General features: G+C 38.6%; 2 protein-coding genes across 2 annotated transcripts; one reads left to right on the top strand and one right to left on the bottom strand.

The window, feature by feature from the left end:
• The first annotated feature begins 702 nt into the window (after positions 1-702).
• ndufa1 (NADH:ubiquinone oxidoreductase subunit A1) lies at positions 703-1,400 on the top strand. Its single transcript, XM_061976679.1, has 3 exons — positions 703-918; positions 1,030-1,119; positions 1,279-1,400. Exons 1-3 carry the CDS (start codon positions 817-819, stop codon positions 1,297-1,299), a joined length of 213 nt encoding a protein of 70 aa, XP_061832663.1. The 5' UTR covers positions 703-816; the 3' UTR covers positions 1,300-1,400.
• Positions 1,401-1,616: 216 nt separating this feature from the next.
• On the bottom strand, positions 1,617-10,884 carry nkap (NFKB activating protein). The gene is made up of 8 exons (XM_061976672.1): positions 10,355-10,884; positions 7,952-8,032; positions 7,807-7,865; positions 7,657-7,740; positions 6,236-6,272; positions 5,799-5,999; positions 5,473-5,622; positions 1,617-1,876 (listed from the first exon to the last, which is right to left on the bottom strand). Exons 1-8 carry the CDS (start codon positions 10,741-10,743, stop codon positions 1,699-1,701), a joined length of 1,179 nt encoding a protein of 392 aa, XP_061832656.1. The 5' UTR covers positions 10,744-10,884; the 3' UTR covers positions 1,617-1,698.
• Between the last annotated feature and the right edge of the window lie 157 nt (positions 10,885-11,041).

Below are 11,041 nucleotides of genomic sequence, written 5' to 3'. Positions count from 1 at the left end.
CACACACACACACACACACACACACACACACACACACACACACACACACACACACACACACACACACACACACACACACACACAAAACAATAGTGCAAAACTTCATGAAGTACAAACCGAACAAAAAAACAAAACAATATACACCTCACAGGATGATACAAAACAAATACAAAACCAGGCAACAAATAAGTAAAATAAATATAAAGCAAAATGTAAACACTTATGGATGTCCATATGATCTTATTGTTCTGTCTTTATATATGTTTTTCAATTGGAATATATTTTTTATAGTCTTTTATCTCATTGTAAAGAGAATTCCATAGTTTAACCCCCACCACTGATTATACACTTTTGTTTTAAAGTTGGGATCGACAACAACAAACAAACAAACACAGCTTTAGACACGGGTTAAACGTCTAGTTTTGAAATGTATAATTATTCATAAATATCCATACCTAATATTATTTCCTTTACTAATTTAATTTGTTGAATTTCCATATAAACTTACGTTTGGGGCTATTTCAAAACAAAAGCATTGGAGTCGAACGAAAGTAACGTTGTCTTAATGGATCACTAAACTAATAATTAAAATATATTATAATGTAAATAATAAATATCACACGTATATTGTTATCGTATATTCTAGTTTTCAGTTATATTTATATCTGCTAATTTCTTATTCTGAATATTCCAGAGAGAGATATATTTCTACTTCCGCTAATGGAAGGGCTTTAGTTGGGGTGCCATCTTGTTAGCTTCCTAGCAAAATAAAGGAAGTTCAGCCAATTTGGTGGACATTTACATTTCCCTGCCACAATGTGGTATGAAATCCTGCCCGGCTTCGCCATCATGACAGTTTGTCTGATCATCCCCGGTGTCGCCACAGCACAGCTCAATAAGTTCTCCAACGGTGGGAAGGTGAGTAGAAGCTGGAAAGCTAATGCTAACATGACCCGGCGGCCGCAGCGTCAAATATGTCGTTTTTTTATTTTTTTTATTAATATCTATCATTTGTGTCCTGTCACGTAGGAAAAAAGAGTCGCCCGATATCCGTGGCAGTATTACTTGCTGGACAGAGACCGGCGGGTGTCGGGAACAGGACAGTACCATAATTCCAAGGTGAATGTATCTGGCTGTTAGCATTAGCAAAATGCTAACACCAATAATCAATGCATTGCCTTTTAACCGCTTAGTGATGCCAGACGTCAAGTGGACTTCTTCTTTATTTAATGTCAAGTGTCAGCAACACAAAAAGCTGAACTACGTGTTTCTCTACAGGGTCTTGAAAACATCAACTGATGACAAGAACCACCACCTTTGGACTAAAGTTGTACATTTAATACTTGACAGCTGTTTTCCAGTTCATAATATCAAATAAAATGTTTCCAAACTGAATATAATTGACTGGCTCATGTGTTGAATGATGTCATTATCATAAAATACACTTTTTACAATTATGGGGCACTCTATGTACGGTATTTTAAATATACATATTACTACACTAATATTTTGAAGAAAATTCAAGGGAATTTGGGGATAGAAGTCATTTTATTAACATACCAAAAAAACAATACAATAAAACATGGACCGATGTCACAAAAAAAGGTTCGTAAGAGTGAACTCCAAACATGAAATCCGTATTTATTTACAAAGAGACAGCATTTCCATCCATTAGAAGCCACATCACCATGACAGCAGTTAAGCCTTGTCCTCCTTTCCTTTGGTCTTCCTGTAGACCATCTCTCGGAAACTGGACAGGATCTTGCTTTCTCGTTTGCGTCTTTCTTCCTGGTTGAAGGAGGCCAGCGCTCTCTTTTCGTCTGCGCTGTAGATCTGGTTCTCCTTTCTCAGACGCACAGCCTCCATGCGGCGATGTCTGCGGGGTGGAAGCAAGGTGAGTACAGTTGCTGTGTATCGGGTCAAACTGTAGCACAGTGCTGCAGAAGAAACAACTCAAGTGTCACTTTGTAGCCTTAAAGTGTTGTTAACTACAGATCATCCGATTATCTGCATATTGACGTATATCGGTATTGGTCTTTTTGTTTTTATCGCGTTGGCTTTTTATGACTACAACACATATGATACCATAATGTAGTATTAAAGAAAATATTACTGAAGTCAATAGACTGATGTTTAAGCAGTGAATATTACTATTTGCCCTGCATCAGAAAAGTTACCTTTTTGCTGGTGCCCTATTTTTTATTGAAGAATAAACACTCTAATTTTCCCCAAATACCGTATTTTTCGGAGTATAAGTCGCTACGGCCGAAAATGCATAATAAAGAAGGAAAAAAACATATATAAGTCGCACTGGAGTATAAGTCGCATTTTTTTGGGAAATTTATTTGATAAAACCCAACACCAAGAATAGACATTTGAAAGGCCATTTAAAATAAATAAAGAATAGTGAACAGGCTGAATAAGTGTACGTTATATGAGGCATAAATAACCAACTGAGAACGTGCCTGGTATGTTAACGTAACATATTATGGTAAGAGTCATTCAAATAACTAGAACATATAGAACATGCTATACGTTTACCAAACAATCTGTCACTCCTAATCGCTAAATCCCATGAAATCTTATACGTCTAGTCCAGTGGTTCTTAACCTGGGTTCGATCGAACCCGAGGGGTTCGGTGGAGCCTCCGCCGCGGAGGTCAAGCCACACCCGACTCATCTTGTACATAAAAACTTCTCCCTATCGGCATATGAATATGGCAACAGCAGAAGTCAAACTGATTTGCAGGTGTGTAATTTGTTAGGCGTTCATGCACTGTGTTGGTTTTGTCCTTTGAACAAGGTGATGTTCATGCACGGCTCATTTTGTGCACCAGTAAAAAATAAAAAAACTTTGTCTTGAATTTGAAAAAAATAACATTTTATTTTTCACTAAAGAAGGGTTCGGTGAATGCGCATATGAAACTGGTGGGGTTCGGTACCTCCAACAAGGTTAAGAACCACTGGTCTAGTCTCTTACGTGAATGAGCTAAATAATATTATTTGATATTTTACGGTAATGTGTTAATAATTTCACACATAAGTCGCTCCTGAGTATAAGTCGCACCCCCGGTCAAACTATGAAAAAAACTGCGACTTATAGTCCGAAAAATACGGTACAGTTGCTGTGTATCGGGTCAAAGTGCAGCACAGTGCTGCAGAAGAAACAACTCAAGTGTCACTTTGTAGCCTTAAAGTGTTGTTAACTACAGATCGTCCGATTATATGCATATTGACGTATATCGGTATTGGTCTTTTTGTTTTTATCGCGTTAGCTTTTTATGACTACGACACATATGATATCAGAATGTAGCATTAAAAAAATATTATTGAAGTCGATAGTAATATTCACTGCTTAAACACCAGCCTATTTGCCCTGCATCAGAAAAGTTACCTTTTTGCTGGAGCCTTATTTTTTATTTAAGAATAAACACTCATTTTCCCCAAATATATGTTTTGATATCTGATCTATGTGTCAATCACAAAGATTATTAATTTAACAATACACCTTAAGCTCAGGTCAGGCTGATAAGAAGAAGTACTAATCAAACAGTACATTTACAAACAATATGTACTATCCATCCGTTTTCTACCGCTTGCCCCTTTTGAGGTCGCAGGGGGTGCTGGAGCCTATCAGCTGCATTCGGGCGGTAGGCGGGGTACAACCTGGACAAGCTGCCACCTCATCGCATTGGGTTGTGCTAAAATAAATAAGCTAAAGTAATAATAAATACTGTATGTTTCTTAACTAAACTGTCATTAAGGTGCTGATGAAAATACAGCTTTACCACTTTAGTCATAATGTTTGCGCTTAAGAATTTTCTCTCTGACATTAGCGCCAGATTTCTTCTGTTTGTTTTATATTGTCATTACTGCCAGGAGTGGTGGAAAAGTGTATTACAACTAAGTACCGCTGCGGCCTATACGGACAACAGCTGAAAAACAGATACATTACATTCTAAGGGGCGCTCGCAGCCCGGCTCTATGGTTAAGAAACACTGGTGTATAGAATATGTGCAATTAACATGCCCAGGGCTCCCACTACTTCAGCGTTATGGGGAGTTTATTTTTTATGCTCCTTTTTTTGCCATTTTTTCTGCCACACGTGGAAAGCCGGTCTGTGAAAATAATGCCTGCATTAAACTGGTCCCTGGTGGAAATAAGGTTGAGGACCCCTGCCCTACAGTATGTCTCCTTTGCTGACCTGTCAAAACTTTCAATTTTTTCTGGGGAATCCAGTTTTTGTCCTTCTTTCCTGGTGACTTAACAGCCCTGTTTTGTTTTCGCGACTACAGCGATGGCTGACCTAGTCGCCGCACAAACCTCCGTCCGCAAGTGCGAAGTTTCATGTTCCGTGATTCAAATAACACAACAGAGATGGATGGACATTAAAACTTTGTGAGCATTTGTTGACATATAGGAGACTTTTTATATTAAAGTACAAAAGAGCAGGTAGCAGCTCACACATTCTCATACTTTGCATATGATGTCAGCCAGCTCAAAAAATGTCTCAACTATAAGGAGCCCAGAATTGTTTTTATTTAAATGACAAGGAAACCTTCCAACGTATCAAATCCATCACCTGCTATAAAATTGAGTAGATGTTGAGGTGTTGTGATGTAGAGAAATGCCATTGTCAGAATAATTGTATCTAAATTATCACAATACTTTACTTTGTGTTGAAATGAGTTCCCGGCGAGAAGACAAAAAGCTGTCTTCGAACCTACCAAGAAGAAGGCTTGTAAAACTCCACAGTGTAGGAGGGGAAGCAACATGAAGGTGTTCTGTTTCCTTTATGTATTGTAATCAACAGAAACATTGTCTTGACCCAAGAACTACAAAGCGAAGAGGAAGCAGGACCAGACTCCCCTCCAGGCACCGCTTCTTTGAAGTGTTTTACGACCTTTTCTGTGAACTGTTTAGGACCTTTTCCTTTGAACTGCTGTAACCAAAGGCGATGGCTGTTTACGACCCACTTCCCTTAGAAACAGCTGTTGCCATGTAATAAGGGATAGTCCAAATAAAAGAGGTGGTGTACAATCTTTCGCCAGAGCGAATTTGAGGAGCGTTTCTCCTCAAACAGAGCCAAATTGAATTCTGTCTCTGTTTAATTCTTTGCTTCTTGTCTTGTTTAATAGATGTCATCAGTGTTTGAACCTGACAGCCATATTTTTACCAATTTTTCCAGAAGATTTCCCATATTCTGAAAAGCAAATGGACATGCTCCTCTTCGACACACGTAATAAAGGTGTTTGTGAAATCCCTTTTTTAGCATAAAACATGTTGGACCTTCCTTAAATTAAGAAATGAAAGCCTTGTCCAGCTGTTCACTGATGTATATTTGTCACCTTCAGTTTACTTTTACTGCAAATGAATATCAGATATTGGTTACCAGCCTCCTTGACTACTATTAATCGGTATCAGCCCTGAAAAAAAATATCAGTTGATCTCTAGTGTGAACACGTCCACTTACCTGCTGCCGCTCATGACATAGCCCGACTTCTCAAAATCTGCGATCTCGTTACTGGTGAGGCCGATTTCTCCTCTTCTCGGAATTCGCTTTCCAGCTTTCACGTATTCCGCCATGGCGGCACCTTCTCCCGGCAGGAGAGCATGACCGAAACTGCGAGGCAAAAAAAAATTGAGTATGTTAGAAGATGACTGCTTGGTGGTAAATGACAGGATGAAATACGACCCCCAGGGGGCGCCACAAATGAAATTTCCAATGAAGGTGTGATACATTTTTCACATAACCACAGAAAGGAAAGAAGACAACAGAACACTTGATAGCAAACTCACTCCAAAGGTCGTTCATCCTGAGACAGGTGAGTGAGCGGCGCTTCTGGTCCCACCAGGTGTTCATCTGTGCATGTTTTCTCAACCCACGTCACCTCGCTGGGATCCTCCTCTTCTTCCTCCCCAGACTCGCCACTGCTGGACTCACTCGACGTCTTGTGGCTCTTCTTGGCCTTCTTCTTCTTCTTCTTGGACTTCTTGGATCTGAGAACAAAACAATGTAATTTCAGGTTTTTGGATGTTTTTTTCTTTAGAGGGCCTTAATGGCGCAATTGATTACTCCCATTAGCTGCATTGTTAGCTGACTTTTGCTAGCATTTATTTACGAGTTAGAATGCAAAAAAAATGAGAAAAACATGTTCTTGTTTTACATAAGGACTGTGAATGATAAGCACAATTTTAAAGAAAAGAGCAGTTCCCATTTAAGATAAAATACTTACTTCTTGCTCTTCTTTTTCTTCTTCTTCACCTTGTCCTCTGAAAAATGAAGAGCGCATGTTTAATACACCGTGTCCAAACTACGACCGGCCGGCGTCTTCAAATTGGCCCACGACATGTCAGGAGATTACAGGGGACTCAGTCCCACGACAAAACTCTAATTTAATTGAAAATATCTGACAGGTTAACTGTGGCTGATTTGCCACCATCTTGTGGACAGCAGTAAAACTGCAAATCATTGAACAGAAATTTTACTTTGAAGATTGCACATCATTTACCTGTATGACACAATCCAAACACCCTTTCCCACTCATGGTGTAAAAAAGGGTCAACACCCATGGTCACATATAACTTAACCTGCTCACTGAACTTTGTGGATATTATAAAAAGACATTAAAGTACCATTTATAATTCAAAATTACACCCATTTATATCCACTACAATTCATTGTGGGGAAAATGTCAAACATTCTCTCCACACTGACACATTTTAAGCTGCTTGATATTTATGATTGATTAAAAAACTTTAAAGAGATTGTCACAGAAGTAAACTAGGAAGGAATTGAACTTTCACATATTCTTAATATCAATTATACTAATTATATAGCCATTATATTAATACACACCGTGACCCTGAAAGGGACAAGCAGTAGATAATGTATGTGTATATAAATACACACACACACACACATATATATATATATATATATATATATATATATATATATATATATATATATATATACAGTACAGGCCAAAAGTTTGAACACAACATTCTCATTCAATGTGTTTTCTTTATTTTCATGACTATTTACATTGTGGATTGTCACTGAAGGCATCAACACTATGAATGAACACATGTGGAGTTTCACAAAAAGGTGAAATAATTGAAAACATTTGCTCTGATTACTGCTTTGCACACTCTTGGCCTTCTCTCGATGAGCTTCAAGCACACCTGTGAAGTGAAAACCATTTCAGGTGACTACCTCTTGAAGCTCATCGAGAGAATGCCAAGAGTGTGGAAAGCAGTAATCGAAGCAAAGGGTGGCTATTTTGAAAAAAGCAAAATATAAAACATGTTTTCAGTTATTTCACCTTTTTTTGTTAAGTACATAACTCCACATGTGTTCATTCATAGTTTAGATGTCTTCAGTGACAATCTACAATGTAAATAGTCATGAAAATAAAGAAAACGTGTTGAATGAGAAGGTGTGTCCAAACTTTTGGCCTTTACTGTATATATATGAAAAAAATAATAATATGTACACATATGTATAGGCTATTTATAAAATACATGCAGTCGGCTTTCGGCCTCGGCCATATTATTTTAGCCCCATGCGGCCCTCAAGTTAAAAAAGTTTGGACACCCCTGGTCTAGTCAAAACAGACCTGAGTATCTTCTCATTATTTGAACAACCTCGTACCATCGGAATCGGAGTCCAAACCGCTGTCTGAACTCTTCTTGTGCTTTCTTTTCTTGGATTTCTTCTTTTTCTTTCTTTTCTCGTCTACAATTAAACACAGTTAAACGTCAACATTCATGACATGCGTGTGTGCGTGCGTGTGAGGCGCACCTTCAGACCCTGAGCTGGCATTTTTCTGGTTTTCTTCGACTGGTGTGAATTCATCCGAGCTGGTTGAGAAGAGGAATGTTAAAACTTTGCGTGACTAAAATAGCAAAGGGAAACACGTTTGCGTGAGCGGACGTATTCTACTCACTCTTCCTCTTTAACTCTTGGAGAATATCCCCATACTTCGGGACAGCCTTGCTCTCCAATCCGCTCTCTCTCTTGCAGCCGCCTGCAAAACAATTCAATATAATTTCAGTTGTCACTTTTACTTGAGTTCTTTTCTTCATTTGTACAAACATTATCTGAAATATTATTTCCACCTCTTCCAGTATGCTGAACTATTCTTCTCAACTAAAGAGGAGAAATATAACCTAAGAGGAAAATCTAATTTAAAAACATTTGTATGCACGTACAACACTTAGAACCTTTAGCATATCAGTATGTGGAATTAAATGATGCAATGGATTAAGTAAAGAAGTTAAACAATGTACTGATATGATCCAGTTTAAGAGGTTGTTTAAATTAATAGTGCTTACAAAGTACAAAGAACAATAATTATGAGAAACACTTATTGAAAATAAGATATTCTTCATCTCAGTATGTGTATCATGACTGACTTAATTATATATTACAAGAACTGCTGTATTACTCATTCATGGGTGTCATTTTGCTATAAAAAAGTCAGTAAATGAATGTATACCTGTATATTTGTAAACGCTCTGAAGTGGGAAAGGGGTAGGATTAAATAAGCTTTGCTTCTTCCTACTCCTTTTCGGACATGATGTAAAGTGAAATGATATGAAATTGTGTGATGTATTATGCTGTAAGTGTGTTAATGTTCGAAATAAACTAAAGAAAGAAAGAAAGAAGAAAGACATAATGCCAACATTGATTTGTTCATTTCTGCTGTAGAACACCTTCGTAATGGGTATCTGGACTTATTTGTGGGATTTTGCTTATCGTTCATAATCCTTATGAAAAACAAGAAGACAAAAGTTGTTTTTCTTATGACGTTAAAAAACGCTTGCAAGATGCAGCAAAAGGGAGTCACCATTGTTGCATTTCAAACCCTCTAAAACAAGTTCAAAACCCTCCATCAATGTTTTACATACACACTGCAAGTATTATGTAGTAACAGACACGTTCATAACAATATGTAAAATGTACAATATTTACCATATTTTCGTCATTTGCCCAGAACTTATTTGCTGCGCACATTTTTCCGTTACCATAGCAACACACTTCAAACTTCTGCCAAAAAATGTGTGTTCTTACTTCTAATCATGGCAGACTTGGTAACAGACAACAAAGATGACTATTTTTTGGATGATGATCATTCACAACCTTATCTTTTTGAAGCTGAATATACAGAGGATGAACTCCTGCTTATAGAAGTGAGCACGAACAGAGGGTAAAAACTTTGGAGAAGACGGAAGTAAATGTAAAAATGGAACTTGGAGCCAAGCTGACAGAAATGGTTTCCTCAAAATCAACTTGAAAAAACTCCCCAGGTCAGCTGGACCAATTGCACAATCATCCTTTGAGTAAGTCACTACAATCTTGATCATGCTACATGCAGAACATAATGCTTGTTATTAAAACTACATACACTGTCCAGCCAACTGTATACAAACAAAACATGAAATGTGGGCTTATACTTTACAGATACTATAATATGATTGTTCGTTTTTCAGTCAGGACAGATTGGGGCCCTATCGCATTTCTTGTGCATAACAAACTCAAAAGCCATTCAGCTGCTGACCCAGAGGTTAGCTTACGGCTAATGCCTTGACATGCCGTCGCAAGGCGATGTGTTATTACGCAAGAAAAATAGTTCCTCAGTGTTCGCTCTTACAATAACAATGTCGCAACAGCTTGGTTATTATAAAGGTTACAGAACGTAAATGAAGTGTTGCTGGCGATTTTTTAATGAATGTTTCAAGTGTTTAGAGGCAAAATAGATTGTTTCATTAATCACGATTTCCAGTTAGAATGCAAAAAAAACAAAACACTTTTGTCTTCTTGTCTCTTATAAGGATTTTGGACTACAGGCAAAATGAAAAAAAGTCAATTTCCCCTTTAAAAAGTAACGACACATTTTCTAGTTTACTCCAACATTTTCTAAAATCGCTTACCTTAACTCGAAAAGATTTGGAGACCTGTACTTTTAGTAGTACGTGAGCTAAACATGAGTATTTTTTTAAGTCGTGTATTTCATTTTAAACCGGAAAAACAATGGTTAAAATGTAAAAACATCCAAAATGAGTTGGTTAAAATCAAATTGACCAAATCATGTAAAAATACTCATTGGGTAAAAATGTATATAATGATTGGATAATGGTTAGTTTAATGTTTACAATAATATTTCATCCTTGTGTTAAATAATTTGTAGAGCACGTTACCGCCACCTGCAGAGTTGGAGTGGAACAGCGTCGACTACCACCACTACTGACGAGCTGTTACATAACGTTTACTGGCTTTTTCTAATGTTATGCTAACAAAGTGACCAAGCAGCAAAGTAACTATATTTAATTACAAAACATAGACGTACCTGGCCATTAATTCCTCTTGTCGCTGCCTGTGAGCGTCGTCTCTTAGCTGGTCGTAGTAGAAGTCATCCCTGGAGCCGCCGTGCCTCCACGGAGCGTCCTTCTGCTCTGCCCAGCGGCCGTGATTGAGGCCGCCGCCGCCGGTGTGCCTCTCTCTGGATCTGGACCGACTTCGGCGGGGACTTCCGACTCGGAATCGCTTGATGGTTTTGGCCTCCCTGAGTCGGTGTTCGCGCTCTTCTCGTTCGCGCTCCCTGTTGCGAGGCCTCGGCGGCTTTGGCCCGAAGCTGTCCGGAGACAAGCTCCTTTCTCGGCTGGGGCTGCGGGAGCGAGGAGTGTGGCTTCTCCGATGTCGAGGACTCCGGGGACTCGGTCGGTTGAACTGCGGCATGACTCGAGCGACTGTCCCGCACTTATATCTCGGTAAAATACAGTAATAACGACAAATTACTGAGGAAAGCGACGCTGCCCCTTCGGAAAGTTCCCCAGTTGTCGTGGAACATCCAAAACAGGAAGTTCTTCTTCTTCTTAGTTTTATGGCGGGTGGCAACCAACGTTATAGGTGCATACCGCCACCTACTGTACTGGAGTGTGTATCCTCAGGGTGCGTACTTAGGTTACAGCTGTGTTTTTCAACCTTTTTTGAGCCAAGGCCAAGGCACATTTTTTGCGTGGAAAAAATCCGGAAG

The sequence above is a fragment of the Nerophis lumbriciformis genome, linkage group LG16, assembly GCF_033978685.3.
Source record: "Nerophis lumbriciformis linkage group LG16, RoL_Nlum_v2.1, whole genome shotgun sequence".
Taxonomy (NCBI): domain Eukaryota; kingdom Metazoa; phylum Chordata; class Actinopteri; order Syngnathiformes; family Syngnathidae; genus Nerophis; species Nerophis lumbriciformis.
The sequence above is the reverse complement of the archived record's forward strand: the minus strand, read 5'-3'. Positions and strand labels throughout refer to the sequence as shown.

Coding starts and splice junctions, on each gene's coding strand:
- ndufa1 (XM_061976679.1), top strand. CDS start 817: ATGTGGTATGAAATCCTGCCCGGCTTCGCCATCATGACAGTTTGTCTG. Junction 919..1,029: donor AGTTCTCCAACGGTGGGAAG/GTGAGTAGAAGC, acceptor CCTGTCACGTAG/GAAAAAAGAGTCGCCCGATA. Junction 1,120..1,278: donor GACAGTACCATAATTCCAAG/GTGAATGTATCT, acceptor GTTTCTCTACAG/GGTCTTGAAAACATCAACTG.
- nkap (XM_061976672.1), bottom strand. CDS start 10,743: ATGCCGCAGTTCAACCGACCGAGTCCCCGGAGTCCTCGACATCGGAGA. Junction 6,273..7,656: donor TTTGGACTCCGATTCCGATG/GTACGAGGTTGT, acceptor TTCATTTTTCAG/AGGACAAGGTGAAGAAGAAG. Junction 1,877..5,472: donor TATGTCATGAGCGGCAGCAG/GTAAGTGGACGT, acceptor TCCACCCCGCAG/ACATCGCCGCATGGAGGCTG.